The 22,479-nt window shown below is 35.2% G+C and overlaps 1 protein-coding gene across 5 annotated transcripts in view; it reads right to left on the reverse strand.

Moving 5' to 3' along the window:
• Positions 1-921: 921 nt before the first annotated feature.
• Positions 922-22,479, reverse strand: part of LOC144970010 (short transient receptor potential channel 4-like) — a 506,392-nt gene continuing 484,834 nt past the window's right edge. For 2 of the 5 annotated variants that reach the window (XM_078909159.1, XM_078909162.1), the window contains one exon: positions 1,382-2,440. In XM_078909159.1, the coding sequence (XP_078765285.1) occupies positions 1,584-2,440 (857 nt within the window). In that variant the 3' untranslated portion in view covers positions 1,382-1,583. Of the gene's footprint in view, positions 2,441-22,479 lie in introns of all 5 variants that reach the window. The other 3 variants (XM_078909158.1, XM_078909161.1, XM_078909160.1) reach the window with 2 other exon arrangements.

Below are 22,479 nucleotides of genomic sequence, written 5' to 3' on the forward strand. Positions count from 1 at the left end.
AAAGTCTCTTTACAAAAGTGGTTAAATATTACAAAAAGAAATAAAACATCCTGAACTATTGGCACCATTTGGTTTCTTTTAAAATGCATTTTATCACAGAAAGATCACAGATCATGATGGGCTTTGTATGGAATAAATATAGTACAATTTTAATAAAATGGATATTGATAAAAATGATAATAATTGTAATGATAATCGTGATGATGATGATGATGATGATGATGATGACGATGATGATGATGATGATGATGATGATGGTGAACATGATGATGATGATGACGATGATGATGAAGATTTATTTTTATATGTCATACGATAACCATTGCATTGTTAAATCACGCTGCAATACCCGAATCCATGTTTCCTTGTCTTCATGCATCTTTGATTCCAAAGTTTACGCAATGAATCCCCCAGGAGCCATTTTTCCGACAGAGGTTACAGATACGAGGCATTTGTTCTTGCAGATAGCAACAAAGAGAACCGGAGGGAAAATGAGAGAGTTTTATAAAATAAATCAAGTATGTAATATGAAGATAGCTCTGTCAAGCATTGAGAACACTATGGAGCAACGTCACCCGCCAGTCCATTGATTGGACTCCCTAAGGGACACGGAAGAAACAGACATGGGGGCGCTCATTGTATGACGAACTGAAGATGATAGGCTTCCCAAGGGAGGCTACTAAGAAAATGGCCAAGGGCAGAAATGACGCGGACGCTCGTAAAGGCCCTAAGCATGCCTGTCTATTTGAAATATGTTAAAAATCCGAAGATTTCTGAGGGAAGAAATGGAAGCTACTATAAATATAAATTTACAATTTAATATTTTAACTTTAGCAATATTTAACAAGCCACCAAAACCACGAATAGATGCTTTGTGGCACCAACGTTTTCTTTTTAGCACATTGTATTGAATCAAAAATGTTTATTTATTTCTGTTGTTGAAGTCAAAAAATTTCGTATTTTTACGAAATTTTCGTTTTATGAATTGATCGTAGTAGCAGGCAAATCTGGCCCTATGTTCCACTATGATTAAGACAAAATAAACATGTAATATTTAGCTGTTGTATCGGAACTTTAATCAGGACCGTGTTGAACATTTGGGCACATCTTAGCAGGTCTGATAACCCAGCGCAATTGTTGCCTTGATTTCACATTGTTGTTATGGATAACATTATGAATTGGTTTGAGGGTATTTCCATTACAACAACGAGACCATAACAATTAGGATTTTAAGACCTGCAAAATACACGGTGACATAATTCTGGAACAAGCCCTGGTGTAATGTATAGAAATCTGAAAAGATTTGTATGAAACAGTACCAGACAAGGAAAAAAGAAATTACAAGAAGAAAAAAAAATTGGAAAAAAAGAAGCCTGCATTATTTTTTGGGGGGAAATAATTTTTCTTGTATTTTTCTTTCCAATTTGTTTGGCACTATTTCATGAACACCTAATCAAATAAGCACACGCCACCTTGAACACAACGTGAATGGTTGACTTCAGATTAGTTTTAATGGAGCAAGCAAGAAATTTTGCTAGGATATGTGTATTGAAATCAATGTTAATCTGTTTTGTAGTCTCTCCTTACATGAAAGTCACTTTCTTGGCAGAATATTCGGACATAAAAGTAAGAGGATCGATACCGCTTCCGTCGCTGTCCTCATCCGATACTATCCGTTTAGCAGTGAATGTCACTCCATCGAAGACATCGCTATCGTCGTCGTTACCAGAATTAAAATCGCGATTATCCTCACATTTTAACAAGTCAATGTTCGTCATCATGGCGTTAGGCGGTGGTGGGATTGTAGCGCAAATGTTTCTATTGGCGAGTACTGCCTTTTCGGGCATAAGCGACCAAGACTGGCCATTAGAGTTCATTGTTTGCATTTCTATGGCACCTCCGTTACCGCCACCACCTCCACCACCTCCACCTCCGATACCCACGTAAAGCCTACCAGTAGAATCGCTCATCTCCGAGTATCTATCGAACGACTCGCCCAGCCCTTCGTCCCGTTTTTGACAGTAATGAATCTCATCGGGTATTCCCGTATCTAAGAGTAAGGTCGTACCGCCTCCATCTTTACTAGTATCGCTCACATCCGGGATAATGATGTCTTCCACTAATTTTGGGGTTGACAAAGTTACGCCCCTTAGATTCAATTTTGCGCAGACGGAGTGATCAAGAAGGTCTGTCGTGGTGGATGGATCCAGTGAATTATTTTTCGTGACCAGAGATTCTCGGCGAATTCTTTCAATCTCCTCCTCCGGGATGGTTTCAGGGGGATTGATGCTGTTTCGGCTTTTGACACTGCTCGTCTGACGCTCGAACACGCTTTCTCCATTGCCGTTAGCGGAGCCTGCAGATTTGCACGTCTCCATGGACAATGACCGACGCATCCGGTGCATGGACATATGGCTGCGCTTCCTGGACAATCGTTGATCTGTGGATAGAAAGGATTGCTAGCGATAAATAAAAGTAGGCTTCACTTCTTCATCAATCTTCCATACCTTTTTTTATCTGTCCGTAATTGACTTTCCTCTCCCATGACATACCATCTACATATTTGCAGGTCTGAAAACCGACTGCAATTATGGCCTTGATTTAATTATTGCAATGGGCACTATTATATTGTATTGGTTTGAGATTATTTCCATTACAGCAATGCGACCATAACAATTTGGGTTATCAGACCTGCAAAGAAGTACACGTCGCCCTCCCCCAATTTATGAAATATAGTTACCCTGTTATTAGACAAAATCCAATATATCTACAAAAATATTTTATTATAGAAGTTTTAGTAAGTAAGATTTTTTTTTATGCAACTACTCAGTGAGGAAATATTATTAAAGTACCATATTAAAACTCCATAAAAGAACAATGTTCACAAAGCATTTGGACTTGACTGGGAAAACAGTACAATAATGAATATCTGATAGTGTTTTGAATGGGTAGATTTAATCACAAACACTCTACAGCAACTACTAAACGTTGCTTTATTGACTTCCTGCTGTTTGTCTGTGTTTGTTTGTTTGGTTTTGTTTTTTTTGTTTGTTTGTTTGTTTGTTTGTTTTTTTTTTTGTTTTTGTTTTTTTTTTTTTGGGGGGGGGGGTCTATCTTTCGCAGAACACGGCAGCGTAGGTATAGCTCTTGTATCAGAAAAAAAAATATATACAACAAAGAGAGTTTGAATAATATCTTAGTTATTGCCGTATGTTTATGACGGAAGGTTTTGTGGGTGGGGGGAGGGAACGGGAGGTAGGAGGGAGGGTGGGTGGGTGGTTGTGATTATACGTTGGAAAAAATATTACAATAAAGGATATATATATATATATATGGGCGAACATAAATTCTTGTCCCTATCACTTAATTCAACCCAATTGTATTATAATATTATATCTCATAAAATACCGAATGTTAATCAATGAGTTATGGTTTTGCCAATTGCCGTTTTCAGATCATCGTCTATATTCAATTATTCTGACCATTATCATCAGAAAATAAATTCTTGTCTCCCTCGATTAATGCGAACTAATTTTATTCTATCCTATCTCATCAAATACGGAACGTTAACGAATGAGCAACGATTTTGCCAATTGCCGTTTTCAGATCATTTTCTAAATTCATATATTCTGACCATTATCATCAGAAAATATTAAAATGTGAGAAATACAATGTCTTTAGCATAAAATAGCAGATATAATTTATTGGTAATGAATATTTTTTGTTCAAAAGGTGAATCTTGCACTTTAACCAGTCGAATTTACACCACTGGGAGAATCTGATTGGACAAGAGAGATTGGGAGAGTGTTGAGTAAAGCATCTTAGGTATGTGTTATTCACCCTTTTTTCAGATATTTATCTTAATCTTGTGTCTGCTGCCTAATTTGTAAGATAAAATCAATTTAGATACGACAATAATCAATTTTGTCTTGATCACAGTATAAATTACCAAATCATTCTGTAAGATATAAATTGAAACTTTGGAATGTATAAAAGTGGACATGCCAAATGAATGTTGATAGGGAAAAGTGTACTAGTTTCTTGACAATGACACTTATTTGAGTACTAGATACTTATCAATTTGAACCAGCAATGTGTATACTAAAACTGTCAAGTCAACAATGAGTGTCGTAGTATAATTTTGAAAAAAAAAATGTTATCGATGCATTAACGTTACAAAGGAGAATTTAAACATTTTTATATCCTCTTAGCTCTCAAACGATACGATACTTATAGCTATCTAAAACCACAAACCCAAGCACTACAGACCGTTGCGACAACAAATCTTATTCCGGTTAACTTTTCTAAATACGATTTAACTAATAACGATTTGGCTCAAATACTTGTCAAATACATTTAATGGAATGTCTCAAATTTTTAACGGAAATTAATTTTCCAGACAAAGTGCTGTCAAAAAGTTTTACAAGATTGGCAATAATTATCTGGACCTAAATATGATGGTTACTGGACGTCGACTCAATTCTGAGTCTTTGTATTCGATGGCGGAGAGAGTCAAGTTGTTGAATTTGGCAGGAATTGTTGTTGTTTAGGCTGAAGTAGTCTGGGAATCTTCGCTTGAAGGTGTCAAAATCTCAATCTAAAGATTGATGTCGTGATAGCTCAGTTGGTAGAGCACTCGCTTCAAACCAAGATCGACCCCGGGTAAAACCGAGATGTATTTTTTTACTGACTCCAGTCCTTGGTCACCCATCAGTGATTGGGTAGCTGGATGTTTGATCGGGCGAGAGGTACTTTACGATAAACTAGAGTCCAATCCAAAGGGTTTTATACAAAGGGCATTATCCGTTTCACGTTTTAGCATCATGGGTCTGAATCCTCTGAAGGAATAATTTACTACTTGTCATTAAATGGCAAGTTCTACATATAGTGCGGCTATGTGGTCTAGTGGTATGACACTCGCTTTTGAATCGGACGATCTTGGGTTCGAGCCACGATTGGTGCATAGCTGTGTCCTTAGAAAAATGTTCTCCATTCACATTATCTAACCCTACTCAGGTGGAAAATGAGTAGCAGGCCATTAACAGCTTTATTTTGTCGGAAAAAAAGCAAATGTAATATCGTCTAACAGGCGTCATGCCTCGTCTTACATGTTGTTCTTGGCGCGGGATCCCTTGTTATGCGCTTTGAGACTTCGAGTGGATATTGCGCTATATTAAACTCTCATGTTTTTAAAAGAAAACAGAAGGAATCTTTTGCTCCAGAGAGAATTTTCCTACTCAAAGACTCTAATTGTTGTTTTCTTCTCGTATCTTTTGGTTGTTCCTTTTTTTATTGCTTTGTGTTGTTTTGTTTAGCTGTGTTTGTTTGTTCCTATGTAATAAAAAAACATTGGAAAATACACTTTACACGTCGGACAACTGACGCAGCACAGAACATAGCATGAGCATTGCATTGTATGCGTTTGGGGAAATCGAAAATCAAGTTTTGAAAACAAGATGCAAACATGCAAAAAGCCATGCCAATCTTTAGACCATGCAAGCAACAAAACCAAGAAATATAGAAGAAGAAAGTGAAAACAGTACAAGCAGAAAGATATAATATAGGGTTGACGATGATAAGTGTTAGCGTAAGCATGCACGCAAACGTGATTTTTCTTCCATATGTATCTAGGAATATTATCTTTATTGTCTCTTTTGTTTTTTGTTTTTTTTTTTTTGGGGGGGGGGGGGGGGGGGGGGGGGGGGGGGCGGAGTTGAATTCCGTAAACCAGCCCAGCCAGGCCCATGTTAGGTGTGCTAAACGTAACTGACTTGAGTGATTCCTGGTTGTTGGTGACAAACATCCAGGGTGTGTGCTAGGCAATTCCATCTAAATGTAGTTCTTTTATTCTTTTGGTAAAATAAGGGTCAATATAAGTTACATATGCCAAGAAATCTACCAAACATAACAAGAAATTACTCAATTGTACATTCTTTACTTAAGTCATGGGCACGGCTGGGTAGGTAATCGAATGATTATTTTTACCCATTTTAAATGGATATCGATATATGGGGAGTCGAAATAACGTAAGTAACTAACCTAAGGCATTCAAATTTCAAAATAATTAGTTGTTTCTTATTCATTTAGTTCTTCTTCTTCTTCTTCTTCTTCTTCTTCTTCTTCTTCTTCTTCTTCTTCTTCTTCTTCTTCTTCTTCTTCTTCTTCTTCTTCTTCTCCATCATCATCATCATCATCATCATCATCATCATCATCATCATCATCATCATCCTCTTCTTCTTCTATTTCTTCTTCTTCTTCTTCTTCTTCTTCTTCTTCTTCTTCTTCTTCTTCTTCTTCTTCTTCTTCTTCTTCTTCTTCTTCTTCTTCTTCTTCCACTTCTTCTTTCTACTTTTGAACATCTTCAACATCAGCAGTAGCAGCAGCGGAAGCTGTAGCAGCAGGATAACTTTTCGCCGTTTCTATCAGTTTGAAAGCTTGAAGCCGTCTATAAAAATAATATGATTTTCTATTTGTAATACATTAATACATTTCTCCATCTAAACTTGTTACCTTAATTATTTTGTCTAACAGACTGGCTTAACTTTTCATCTAACGTTTTATCTAATTCTAAGGACTATAATTTTGATTATTCTAACAACATCTAACATATATTAATTACATGCACAAGAAATGAACATTACATGAACAACAAAGCATTCCATGCAGCCATACAAAATTACAAAATTGACATGCAATATATAAATGTATGTAATCATGCAGAAATCATTGATTAATATAACAAAAGATGAAATAAACAGCTCGTGAAATGATATATTATTCAAAATTATGGAATATTAGTAAAGAGAAAAAATCAAGATAAAAATCGGGATGGAAATTTGATGGAATATTTCAATGAGAATTAGGGCTGGATATTATAGTGTATATTATAAGGTGTCGGACAAAGTAAAGTTAAAAATACAAAAGAAAAAAAAACAAACATACCATCCCCCCACCCCCCCCCCAACCCCCCGCCGCCAAAATAAATAAACAGCCCATTTCGACTGGGGATGGAACTTCATACCTTCTGATTACAGATAAGGAGATCTGAGGTTCGGTCCCCAGTCGAAGCGACCTGTGTTTTTTAAATGTTTTTTTTTCTTGTACATACACATTTCAATCTTCAATTTACACCAAATCCTTTTCCCGAAATTCTTAGTTTAAGAGTTAAAAATTGCTTGATATAATTGACTTAATGATAAACGGTAACTCAATCGCCTGACTTTCAATTAGACAGTTTCTGTTATTATTCTGTTTAAACAAACCATCTTGCAAACGAAAATAGAAAAGAATATTTAGATCTATACTAGATAGATAAGTTATTTGGCAGATAGTTCAAGGCATAATTTTCAGAAGTTTTATTTGTAACGTAATTTAGGTAAGAAGATATGTGTGATATGTTTGATAGATGATAGAAAAATTTTAGGACTTGTAAATATAGAAGGAAGGAAGGACATAACTTAGAGAATATGCAGAAAAAATCAGGCTATGTCACAGCTACCTTGAATACATGCTGTACAGCCGACACAATCAGCCCATTTTATTTCTTTAAAATATTGGACACTTATATTTTTTGACACGAGTAGTTGAACACATATGACGTTGTGCAATGTAATAATGTATGCCTCACATTTTTAAACGTTATAAAAATTGAAATTGAAATTGAAAGAGAAATTGATCCTCGGCCTGGCATAGACTAAAGGTAACGATGGATTATAAACATTTGTCAATTAAAAAAAAAGATCTAAAGATAAAAACCAATCACCCAATTGTAAATCAGTAATTATGACAGAGATCAAAGTCAACATCTTTCCAGCTCTGATAACTGAACTCAAGTATGGGCTTGATTTAACATTGTTGTTGTAATGGACAATATTTTGCCTTGGTTCGAGAGTATTTCCGTCAAAACAATGAGCCCATAACGATTTGGGTTATCAGACCTACAAACAGGTTGACGTCGATTTAAACCAAAGAATTTCTACTCATACTTCTCTGTCCGTAGATAACGTAAAGTCACTCAATGTTCTTGTTTTCTTGTCAGGGCCACCAGAGAAATTGCTGTGAAAAGACTTCACCTATACTTTATTATTACTCCACCCCTCTCCCTAAATAGTAACGCGTAATGATATTATTTTTACAATAATAATTTGTGACGTCAGATTATCAAATGGTGATGTCACTACAATTAGATTTTTGAAAAAAAAAACAGAAATATCATTTACATATTTTTTGAAAATGTCTTTTACTCAGAGATGTGGAAAACGAAATTGATTGAGGGGTAGAATAAATGATGTCTTACCCTCTTGCGTTTTGGAATTCGAACTGTGTTCCCACCGGGCTGGGAACACGTTCGGAATTCCAAAAAGCAAGAGCGTAAGAATCGTATATTATCCCATGTCTTCTGATGACTTTCAACGACAAGGCGATAATAGTTAACTTAAGATATGTAACTTTTTCTTTCAAAACAGTATTATGTCGAGAGGAACAAGGAGCAGGAAATGTAATTTATAGATATAAATATGAAATTTAGAGGTGATTTCAATTCTTTATAGTGGATAATAAATCCATTTTTAACAATGCACATCTCTTTGTTTCTAAAACTACATTCACTTTTCAGGCTCTGATGCATCTGGACATAAAACCGTTTTGAGATGATGGGTCACATCGGTCCATTATTGAGACACCATTTTTTATTTCTATTAAGCGCTATCTAGATAATTCTTTGGCTGAAAATTTAATCAAACTTCTTAGGCTCATCATTGCGAAGATCTTTGCTGGTTGGATTTGAACCATTTGCTTGTATGTAAGTTACACAACACCTTTTGTTGTTTCTATCTATGTAGACACAACACATTCTAATTCCATTAATTGATTTAAGAATGTTTGTAAACTTAAATTATGAGGATTTTTATTGACAAATTAGGTAGAAGCTGATTTAAGATAAAGATCTGAAAAAGTATGTCCAGGCAGGCTACGCTGATGTTTTGCCATGGTATATTTTCGTGTGTTTTTCTTTCTTGCTCTTTTTTCGGGCACTGTTTCATACACACCTTTTTAAAATCTTTATCTTACACCGGTGCTTCCTCCTTAATTTGTCTCAAACAATCATAAAATTGATTGTATATGAACATTTCCATAATATTTCCAAAGTGTACAAACTTTGAAATGGTCTTTTTACAATCATAAATCGATACATTGTTTGCGCTTGCCATTTGCATGAATTTTAAAAACTACTTAAAGTAAGTTTTTGAATGGATCGCTCTGTGTGATTTTTCGTCAGTATTTCACTGTGAGAGATTCGCAAACTAGTAAACAAAGTTCCCATGGCAATATAATATACAGACCTGAAAAGTGTGTATGAAACGATGACAAAAATAAATATGCGCTTTCACCACGACATCATAATTTAACGTCGCCTAGGCATTCCACGAAGGAACATAGATAATTCATCAAACAAGATGTCTGATGTCAACAGGAATCACCCACGTTGTCCAAGTGAGAAAAAATGGGGGTTAATAATATTGCCCAAGGAAAAAAAAACGAAAGTGCCTGAAGCGGAGCTCAAACCCGGGACCTTTCGGCTTACAGTGCAATGCCTTAACCACTCGGACACTTCGTATTTAATAATCCTAGCCTGCCCCGACTTAAGACGTCATCTTAAAACCTCCCGATTGCCGATAAACAGGATGTTTGAGATGCTACCCCAAGTCGAAGATTCTGATTTCTTAGGATGTTTGTCTTTTTCTTGTATTTTTCATTTTGCTTTGTCTGGTACTGTTTCGTACACACGTTTTTCAGTCCTTTATATTTTATTAATGCTTGCTTCCTGATTAGTCACCATGGTGATAATATAAACAAAGAAGTGCAACGTCCTATATAATTGAATGACAATAAGACGAATTCCAATAAAAACTTTTATTAACGAAGGATGTAGACATTTGCTATTATGAGTCACAAGCAATTGAACACATGTGTATTTCAATAAAGACAATTTTGAATTATTTATTGGTAGTTTAATAGGGAATGAGATTAGCAGAAGAGTAGCTTGCCTTGATTGGACGTCACCCATAATCTGTGACGTCAACGGCGGAAAATTTATTGGAGAGAGAACGTCATGTTGGTTTTGCGCATGCGTCTCTCGTCCTCGCTTCCGGTGAAAGCGGCTTGAGACACTTCAAAACCAAAGTGATGTTGTCTCTGTAAGGTGACGTCCAATCAAGGGACGCTACTCTTCCGCTAATCTCATTCCCTATAATAACAAAAAGGATTATAGCCTAGGTGTATATATTGACAGGTCTAATAACCGAACACAATCATTACAGGTCTGCTTAACTCTCTCCTTACCAGCTATTTTTAGAATTTCCCCCGAAAAGTCACTCCCACCCAACACAAAATAGCCTTTTCCTAATCAAACAAAAAAAGTAACAAGTGCATTTTGTTCAGCAATATTATGTCGACAACACAGTGTTTAATACTTATAGCTGTCATCAAAGCATTTCTTTACATTTTGTGATGTACAAGAGAAATAAGAATGAGAAAATTGTCGGTTGGATTGTAACGAATATGAAGATTTTTCTATGGTTGGTAAGGAGAGGGTTAAACATTGTTATAATGAATACAATTTTGCATTGCTTCGAGAGTATTTCCATTACAACAATGGGGCCATGAAAATTTGGGTTATCAGACCTGTTCATAGCTACACGTCGATTGTAACAGATCACGAAAGAAATTATTATTATTATCATTATTATTATTATTTTATTTTTTTGGATATTGAGTCAGGGTTTACTTGACGACACGTTGCCTGTATTCGGACCCGTATGTAAATGAATACCTACAGTATGGATGCACGTACATGAGTCAAAGATTAAACCACAAGGGCCAATAATATAATTGGTTTTGAATATTTTTTTATATATATATATATATATATATATATATATATATATATATATATAATATATATATATATATATATACAAAAAAAACACAGAATGGTTGGGGTTCAAAATCCTTCCTCAGTAGTCAGTCGTGTTACTATTATTAGCTGAAGAAATGTTTTGAATTCGTTATTTGGTGTTTTGTTCTTTTTCGAAGCTGATATAGTCATTTTGTTCATTATTTTATTTTTACAGTCCACAAGTTCTATCAGCTTAGTATCAGTTTGACGAATTTACGGGATGCGTCAATTGACAGAACAATACATGTTATTCGAGTTCTAGTTACAATAGAGAATCTTTCCGAAGTCTGAGCTACCCCACAGGCTAATGTTTATTTACAACTGATGTCATAATTACGAAATGCATTTTAGTGAGTGTTAAATTGTTCGAATTGACCTTCAAGTATCTTTAATGGTTGCAACATGAATCCAATAGATGAAATATTATGTTTTATTGAACAAATGTTACATGTAGAGGAATAATGATGCCAGCTTAAGAGTAACAAATAGTTTTCAATCAGCTACCGAAACAGGCTGATGTATTATGACAACTGGCTAATAATGCATGAAACCCTCTCGTTACCAACCACATAAAATCTTCACATTCGTTACGATGTAAGGGACAATTCTCTCCTTCTGATTTATTTTATACTTCACACAATTTTAAAATATATTTTTTTGTCATCGCTTTTAAAACTTAACACTGTTTTGTATAGAGTATTTTCTTTTTCCAGTTCTTCTTCTCCTACTCTTTCTCCTTCTTCTTCTTCTTCTTCTTCTTCTTCTTCTTCTTCTTCTTCTTCTTCTTCTTCTTCTTCTTCTTCTTCTTCTTCTTCTTCTTCCTCTTCCAGCTTAACCCGCATTTTGCAGGGTTGCCATAATGAATGCCACATATCCATGCATCTCGCTCCGTTCATAGCATCATCTTCCTCCAGGCCCAGGGCCAATATGGATATCATTTTAATTAACAATATTATATCGTATAGAATGCACTTAATGCTTTTATGTTTGAATAAGAAAAAATATTCTTATATTGAGTCGGTGTGAAATTTCCGCTAAAATCTGAAAATGGCTTTATAAGAGAGGGTTAAATTCAAAATGATTTTATATTGATGCTAAAAATGACCCTCAAGTGTTTTTTGTAATGTTACACCCTAAATGCAATGTTGGTTGACAATAAATAGTTCATTGTGTTCCAATGAACAGATTTTGTATAAATAGTAAAGAAATAGAAAGTTTATACAATCACTAAACGAAGCTTTATACATTATCAAGTCCCTAAATATAATATTATAAGTCGGATAATATTATATATATATATATATATATTATATATATATATATATATATTGGCTGGAATCACAACAGCATTCCTCATGGACACTACTATACAAAATACCCCCCTGAAGAATCCACCAAAATACCAACGGATGGATGAAACAACGTTGTAGGAGGAAATAATCTGATGAGGTGAGGATTATATATATATATATATATGGATATATAAAGTCCTTCTAAGCTAAGATAACTTACAGGAAGAATATATTTTGATGATAATAGAATAATAATGTATTTACAGAGATATCTTCTAACGATATAAACTGTGCGTTTTGTCATTAAATCATCTTGTTAATGATCATAATACGTTGTTCTAGGCTAAGCTCATTAGGGATGGATTAAACCGAAAATAACTGTGCGGGGTAAAATGTTACTGATCGTCTCAAAATGGCATTATGTCGGGATGTACCAAATGCACAAATATTAAATCCGACGTGCACTTTTTTTCAGGTCTGATAACCAAATTCTAAATGGGCTCATTGTTGTAATGGCTAATCTCAAAGTATGACGCAAAATAATGTATATTACAACAATGATTAACTAGGCCGATTAGTACGTTCGGATGTCAGACCTGTATATATGTACACATTGATTAAATCATAAGCTTTAGAGATAACATTTATGTTGAAATAAATGTTGATTTTACGATAGTGGATTTTGTCTCAAAATATTTAAAATGTGTTTTACTGTTATAATGCTGGTCATTGTGAGAATTCCACCTTCTAGATCATTCCGACACAATACCATATTTCTCCACACTCTGAAATAAAAATACGCATCTAAATTTTGACCAGAAAACTCGTCCTTCAACTATCGATCTATTAAACCGACCCTTGTTTTGGGGGAGAAAAAAAAACAGAGAAAAAATAAAGGTCTCGGTGTTTTGGTTTCCAAAATGAGGGTCATTTTGTATTTTATCGGTATTTGAAGGATGAGTTTACTGGAAAAAATTTACATGTGTATTAAATTTTGTATAGAATACTGCAATATTGATACGTATTATAAATATTGTCATTTACTATAATCGTAGATTTGTCATTATTATTATTATCACTCATCAATCAGTTAAATAATATACATGTCAATGAAGCATTGATCTAAACAACATCTTAACTGTATCAACCCGTTGGCCGTCAAAATTAGTGACGAAATGAATTATTAACAACGAAAAGAAAGACCCAATACGTATTAAAAAATGAATGCTTTGGGTCCTTGCCCTTCTTCAGGGGACAACTACAACAAAATACCAATTGTCTTGTCTAGATATTGGAGAATTTCCACTGCAAAAATAATAGTGAACGAACGGCCGAGGATGTGAAGTTGGATGACATCACAAGCGGAAGACATTAAACCAAGTTCATCAGTCACCACAATCTGTTTTGTGCGGTGTTTTATTTGATGGTAAAAAGAGGCTAACGCTTGAAATGCTGCTTGTTGAATAATTTCTCTATTTCTAAAGCTGTTTATTCATTTAAAATATATCATTCTTTTTAACCCTCTTCTCACCAACTATAGGAAAATCGTCATATTCGTTACGATAAAACCAACATTTTTCTTAATGAATTTAAAGAAAATGAACAGTGTGTTGTTTTGCTAAAGTGAATTATATATCGCAAGAACTTACTGCTATTGTTTTTGAGTGATAAAAAATCTATTGCTGTGTTTGTTGGGTGTGAAGTTTTGGAGAAAATCCTGAAAGTTCCTGATAAGGAGAGAGTTAAATTATTCTATATCCAATATCTAAAAAAGTCCTTATACATTTTCAAAGTCATTTTCGAGGCTATGATTGTGAAGTAATGATGTATGATAAAATTATATTTCTCTCCCATAAAAACCATCTACCTATCGAGACCCATCTTATTTTTCTATCGTTATCTTGGCATGGTTGTAGCATTTATCGTTTATTTTATCTCTGGCCCCTTAAGCAATCTTTGGTAATCATAATATACAAAATAAAAACTCAAAAGAGTATGAATGAATTTGGTATCCAGTTAAATAAAATAATAAAAACATCATCTCATGCGTACATAGAATTGAGCTGTCAAGGTCCTATTTCATATGAGATGAATAATATATTTATGATTCATAGTAGACTTACCATACAACACAATTAAACACTCGTATCTATGACAAGCGTTTCCATTTGTCTCTTTTGGGTCTGGGTAGGTTTGTTTTTCTCTCTGTTTCCATCTCTTATTACATAATATAGCAAACGTTGGCTGATGAGTTTTATTTACAATATGCAATATGTATGTATATATATATATATAATATCCTCCAAGCAAGACAGTCCGACTGACGGTAATGCTAAATTGAAACAACTGTATCGGCTGCCCCCGAACTACTATACTCCATATATAAGCTTTAAAGGAATAGATTTGTCGCGTAATGTCTACACACATGTTAAATATATATTATATATATATATATATATATATATATTATATATATGTGTGTGTGTGTGTGTGTGTGTGTGTGTGTGTGTGTGTGTGTTTTATAAATAAAAAAGAATCACACTTATCATCTTATTGAAAGTAGAGGCCACCGTTTGATGTACTGTCAACATGATCTCAGTAGTTTTATTTAGCTTTATAGCTTTATTGTAACACGCCTTGCAGGCCGACACGTTTCAAATTGCTCTGTGTTTTCTATTTATTTTAGCGTTTTTTCACATTTTCAATTCTGGATTTTTATACCAATCGAATTGTGACGTTTTAGTCTTCTGAGTGATATAATTATTTCTTATTTTTATCAAAGGACTTGTGTATCATTCGTGAATTTTATGCTAAATTTTAATAATTTCAAGTGTTTTATTTTATGAACAAAGTTGTTTATTTATTTTACTACAAGTGTTCACTGTGCTCTAACATCGATGCCCAGTATTATGAATCTAGAAAATGAAACACACGTCACCATACAGTCCACCGCGATGACAAGTCTTACGAAAACCAACGATTGTCTTGAATACATTTTACACCATGAAAGTGATAATTATTGTTATGATTATGAAAGCGAATACAAACACCGTGTTGAAACAAGTGAACCGAAACATCGATTGAGTCGAGGAGGGATACGAAAACAAAGGGCCATCCCAACACAGTGTGGCCATCGGCCCACCCCTAAAAATAAAACACCACGGCCACCTACCACACAGACAATTATACCACTTATGAGTGAAAAGAAATCACTTCCAATTTTAAAAGTGGCGACAATAAACGCCCAGTCTTGCCGCAATAAAACATTAAACATCAAACATATGATTGAGGAGAGATCTATTGACATTCTAATAATAATTGAAACATGGTTAAATGAGAATGGGGATGAAGCAATTGTGTCGGATTTAACACCACTCACACATACAACTCAGTCATTTCCGAGAAAAGGAAGGAGAGGGGGAGGAATTGCAGTGGTCTATAGGTCAAATTTGACCATTAGATTTAATCATGATGTCAACAATTTTTCGGCATTCGAATCGGTAGGAATGGTCATTGATTTTAAACATGACTCAGTCAAGCTTCATTCAATATATAGGCCACCACCCAGTGCAAAAAATAGATTAAAAACATCACTATTTATTGATGAATTCGAGGACTTCCTTCTTCGCCTTGACATGAAGTCAAAGAAAAATATTATTGTTGGAGATTTCAACTTACACTTTGATCGAGACACACCGGATATAAGAAATATAAATAAACTACTTTCGTCTCATCACATGACACAGCATGTCAATGAAAAGACACATCGGTGTGGACACATTATTGACTGGGTATTGACCAGCGTTGACATGCAACTAGCGACACCTATCAATGTAGATGATCTTTGCATTTCAGACCATCATTTAATATCTTTTGGCATCAGAGGGGGGACAGTACACGACACAAAAACAAAAAAAAAATAGTTGTTTCGAGAGATTTGAAGAAAATTGACATAGAACTATTTAAAGCGGACCTCTCTCACTCTCATAACTACACATTGTGAGAAAGAAGTGACTGGTGACAATTTTGATAAAGCAGTTATTAGTGTTATGGATAAGCACGCACCTCTCACAACAAGATCTGTGAACATCAGAAAAGAATCACCATGGTACAATTTGGAGGTAAAACGTATAAAGAAAGAGAAAAGAAAAGCGGAGAAGAAATGGAAAAAATCTGGCCTGACAATTGATAAGGAAACTTACATATCATTCAAACATAAACTCAAAGAGGCGACAATTAAGGCAAAGCGTATCTACTATCTTGATAAAGTTGATAACATAAAAAGTCCGAAGGAGTTTTATAAAATCTCAAATAAGCTTCTAGGCAAAGAGATCAAAACAAGCCTGCCGCACCACACTGACGACAAGCAACTCGCGGACTGCTTTGTAGAGTATTTCATAAATAAAATAACAACGATACGGAGTGAACTTGACACAGACGAAACAGAAGCAGAACATACCTCTTTTTATGGTGAACCCTTAACATCTTTCAAAGAAATTTCAATAAATGACACAAAGAAAACGATTCTCTCTAGTCCTAGCAAATCATGTAGGCTCGACCCGTTACCAACATCCATTTTGAAGGAGTGTATTGATGAACTTGCACCTTTCATCACTGAATTGATTAATCAATCATTAAGGGAGGGAGTTGTTCCAGAAAGCTTCAAGAAAGCATTGGTGAAGCCATTGTTGAAGAAAGCGGGACTTGACAGTGATAATTTTAAAAACTTTAGGCCTGTATCAAATCTACCATTCATTTCCAAAATTCTAGAAAAGATTGTACTAAAACAACTTTCTTGTCACGTGAAACATAATAACCTCGATGAGTGCTTTCAATCGGCCTATCGGCAAAATCATAGCACAGAAACAGCATTGATGAGAATCACAAATGACTTGCTGCAAATTATTGATCAAGGAAAAACCACCATCCTTAGTCTTCTCGATCTTTCGGCGGCCTTTGACACCATCGACCATGCCATACTACTTCGAAGGCTACAAGTTACTTTCGGCATATCGGGCACTGCTCTAAACTGGTTTGCATCATATCTTACTCAAAGAACTCAATCAGTTTTAATTGGGGAAGTAACTTCGTCAGAGCGTGACCTTCATTTTGGTGTACCTCAAGGATCCGTTTTAGGTCCAGTCCTTTTTGTACTTTACACTTCCCCTGTTGTGAGAATCTTAGAGCAACATTCTCTCGCTTACCATATGTACGCCGACGATACCCAGATATATAGCATGTGTTTGCAATCCGATATAGTTTCAAAGATAACTGTTTACGAACAATGCATCAACCATGTGATGAGACGGATGTCTGCAAATAGATTAAAATTAAATGGCGACAAGACTGAAGCCTTATTCATTGCTAGTTCAAATAATAAGACAGATCCATTTACACTGGCACTGACAATCAACGATAATGATAAAATACAACTCACAACATCAGCAAAAAATCTCGGCATCACCCTGGAAAGTGATCTGTCTATGAACAAACATATTAACAATGTGAGAACAAGTGCTATCTGCATTCTAAGAAATATCAGAACAATCAGACCATTTATTAATAGGGAAACTTGCAACAAATTGGTAACATCTTTGATATTCCCGAAAATGGACTACTGCAATGCACTGTTTGTTGGTCTCACAAAGGACAAAATAAACAAACTCCAGAAAATACAGAACATGGCAGCCCGCGTTGTACTACAGAAAGACAGAAAAACTGCAGCTCCCGAATTACTACAGCAGCTGCATTGGCTGCCAGTGGACCAGCGGATTAAATATAAATCTTCAACTATCGTTTTCAAATGCCTGGAGGGCTCGTCACCAGCATATCTCTCAAACCTTGTTGAACGGTATAACCCACAGCGATCGCTTCGATCAATGAACGACCTCAAATTGAAAACACCCCGCTGTCGAGTGAAGGCTGGTGAACGCGCCTTTCAGCATTCTGGTCCAAGGTTGTGGAATTTACTACCACTAGAGATACGTTCTTCGTCTTCACTAGAGGAATTCAAGCGTCGATTGAAGACATTCTTATTCCGACAGGCTTTCTTTTGATTATGTGTATAATTAGCGTTGTTCGTGTACTGTGTTAGGGCTTCATTATTAAGTTAATCTTTGTTATGCGCCCAGAGCCCTCCTGATGAAGGGATGTTTGGCGCACTATAAATCTATACCATTATTATTATTTATAGTAGTTATAAAATCATAATAATAATAATAATAATAATAATAATAATAATAATAATAATAATAATAATAATATATTCACATTTTTAACCAAAGTCGGTTGCAAAACGACTAATAAAATGACAAGTTTGAAAAGACGAAACCGAAACAATGCTGGATATGGAAAGCTTCATATATTATAATTAGAGAGTAAGAAGGCGGATATTAAGGAGAGTACTGCATAAGGGAAAGAGAAGGCTGTCGTTTAACACAGGGCGTATACACATTGAATATATCAAAAAAGTTATCAAAACAAAAACAATGTTAACTGTTTACTTGATTATCTGTCCGGAATGTTTTTAAAAGGTTCAAAATCATTTAGGACATTATTTCAGAATATATTACAATACAACATAAGCATAATTATACATAAATTTAAATCATTCATAAAATAATTATGAAACAATATAAGATAATACAATTAAATATAAAACAATAACAAGGGGGCTTAATCCAAAATAATTGAGTAAACAGCGGTAGACGCTTCTGGATAATGAAGAGTCATAAGTCAACAAAGATCAATTTCAAAGCTTTAAAAGTGATCACATGATAAATCACGTGGTTAGGTCATGACCTCGTTCTAGCCATTCCAAACGATGTGGATGTGACGTAGAGAAGGAAAACATGGAGGGTTCATTTCCGTAACACTGAATGAATGGAGTTGTCGTTCTTGGATAGACTAAATTATAGATAGAATGCGCTTGGCCAAGCAGTTCACAACATTGCCATCCGGAAGTATGACGGACCAACACACAAACTCTGTGTAACCATGGACTTTTATAGTCTGGTTAATACAGTTTAGTGAGAACAACTCACAAACGCGGATGGCAAAAACAATAACAAAGGCCTGAGTGACGTCATCTGCATACTATCTATAGACTACATACACGCAACATTGAATATGGCTGCGCAGTTTCTATTGACGCATGCCGTGAATATGTGCGTCACTTCAAGTTTGTCGGTCTGTTTCTATTATCCAGTTAGTAATCTGCCTCCATAAATCTCTGTCTATTGCAAGTGTTCTTAGCTTTAGAATGTCATCATGTGTGTTAAGGTGACACACAAAATAGTGACATCAAATTAGGTGCTCTTGTACAACGAGTATTAGGGGATGTAATAATTGATGTTATGCGCTTAGTTAAAATACTCATAACATCTGTCAGCCAGATAACACGTAAATATGGGTAATTTTAACGTGTGTTTTTTTTTGTTTATGTATACAATTTAGTGAGAACTAATCATAAAAGTGGCAGGCTAAAAACAATAACAAAGAGCTCTTATAGATAGAATGCGCTTGGCCAAGGAGTTCACAACAATGCCATCCGGAAGTATAACGGACCAACACACAAACTCTGTGTAACCATAAACTTTTATAGTCTGATTAATACAGTTTAGTGAGAACAACTCACAAACGCGGATGGCAAAAACAATAACAAAGGCCTGAGTGACGTCATCTGCATACTATCTATAGGATAGTCAACAGTTTTATGTTCAATATCATTCCTGGTCGGCTATAGCATAAATTATGTTGTGTAATGGTGGAGCGACTGATTGGTAACCAACAGCTCTGAGGTTCGATCCCCAGTCGAGATTTGCTGATTTATTTGGGATGGTATATATCTTATGTCTTTATCCCTGATCTGTCTGGTACTGTTTCATAGCCAAATAAAAAGAGGAAGATGGCGCTGGGTGGGTGATGTGGCCAGAATGAACAAGGGTTATTTCCCAAGACAGCCCTGTACTGGACAGCAGCAGATGGGAAGAGAAAGCGGGGAAGACCTAAAGATACCTGGTGAAGGATCATGGGAAAAGAAATAATGGGAATACAGCCACCTGAAAATCAGCCGTTGGCAAAAAATGGAGATGCCTGGTGGAAGCCCTTATGATCCTCAAGGCCCCAAGAAGATTAAGTAAGTTTCATAACTGTGGTATTGTGGTGTAACATTCTCTTTCGGAACAAAAGGACCTGGGTTCAAGACTTGCTCGGCGTAAAAATGAGTACCTCGCCACCAAAATGTGAGATGTGTGATTCTATGTGTTGACTAAAGTTTTTAAATTTGTTGATTTTTATTTATTTGTTTTTAGAGATAGTAAATGTTTTCTGTAGAAAGAGGAAAGGGTGTTGTTCTATGCACGACGACTGAGTCGCTTTTTGATGTATGGTCATGAACAATGACTGCCTTTGTCTCATAAATATCAATAGTCAAATAGGATGGAATCTTTCGATTAATTAACAAAGAAAGACAATGAGAGAGAAGAGAAGAGAGGGAGAGAGGGAGGGAGAGGGGAAGAGGGAAAGAGAGAGACAGAGTTAGATAGATAGATAGATAGATAGAGAGAGAGAGATACAGAGAGAGAGAGAGATGGAGTGAGGAAGAGAGACAGATAGATAGATAGATAGATAGATAGATAGATAGATAGATAGATAGATAGATTGATTGATAGATAAATAGATAGATAGATAGATAGATAGAGAGAGAGAGATAGAGAGAGAGAGAGACAGATACACACACACAGATAGATAGATAGATAGATAGGTAGGTAGATAGATAGATAGATAGATAGATAGATAGATAGATAGATAGATAGATAGATAGATAGATAGAGATAGATAGATAGATAGAGAGAGAGAGAGAGAGAGAGAGAGAGAGAGAGAGGCCTAAAGAACCCAGAGCATAATGCTTTTCAGTGAATAGAATTGTATCGAAAGTACCGCGCTGTGAAAAGCATTGAAGTTCATCGACTTAAAAGGAAGCATTAACAGTTTTGGAACTTCAAACAATGTAATAGTTATTGAATCAATGATGTCCGTAGGCTTGTTTATATCTTTAATGGCCAGAACAATACTATGTTATTTGCCGTCCCGATACATCGGTTAAAATGGAGAGAAAAATAATAAAGTGAGTAATAAATGAGACGTATATAGAAGGGAGCAACACAAAATGTCTCCATCTTATTGGCTCAGTTAGGCACCTCTTGTCCTTGGTTAAAAGAGCGCTCGCTTCACTCGCAAAGGGATCAGAGGTCGATTCTGGGCGAAGTCCAGGTTTTTTTAATCTTCTGCCCCCCCCCCTCCCTTTCCCCCTTGTCCACCAAGCAGTGGTTGGGTAGATGGGTCATTTCAGATCTGGCGGAAAAGTACTTTGAGGTAGACTAACGTCTTACCAAAAATGTAGTAATCAATTGCTATCTTCCGGTTCACGCTAGAGGAATTGGGATAAACGTTGCTCCATGGACCTTATGGCTCTGGGAGACATTTCTTTGTATAGAAAGAGCCAATGGTTGAACTATAATAAATCACGTGATCATTAAGTCGGTTCCTATAGAGGCTGAACAAAGATCAGTTCCATTTTTAGATACAACACGATTCGAAATGGGATAATTAAACTGTTTTGAGATTTTGAAGGAAAGGAAAAAAGAGTTAAAATTCTATTTGTGGCACGATACACATTACAATTTTTGATATTCGAATTACCGACACATTTCATTTTTGATTTTAAGCAATAATCAATTCTGCAGATGAGAAAATAACTCTTCAACAGACCAACGAGTTTCCATTTTTTTGGATGAATAAAGTATATCTTATCTTATCTAATCTTATCCCAACGGTAACAATTAACTATTTAATATTCCAAAGGGTAAATAAATGAAAACATTGTGCCCAGGTTAAGATTTACTTCGATTTCTACCACCCTTGCATCTTTTCTTGATATTTACGTGTTAATTAAGAAAAAGCCTTAAATTCACTTTCTTGAACTGTAGCATGCACATAGACCTACATTCGGATAATAATCACGTACTGTATATATTTTAAAAGTAACGCAAAAATGTTATTTTTTTTAATTTATTCATTTTTATTTTTGTTGTTGATTGTTTAACAACAACACATATTTGCAGGTCTGATAACCCAAATCCTTATGGGCTCATTGTTGTAATGGAAAGCTAAAAATAAAATAAGATGCAAAACATCGCCCATTTCAACAATGTTAAACTAGGTCCATCA

This window comes from Berghia stephanieae, chromosome 4, assembly GCF_034508935.2.
Source record: "Berghia stephanieae isolate SIO BIC M18660-M18661 chromosome 4, UCSD_Bste_1.3, whole genome shotgun sequence".
NCBI lineage: Eukaryota > Metazoa > Mollusca > Gastropoda > Nudibranchia > Aeolidiidae > Berghia > Berghia stephanieae.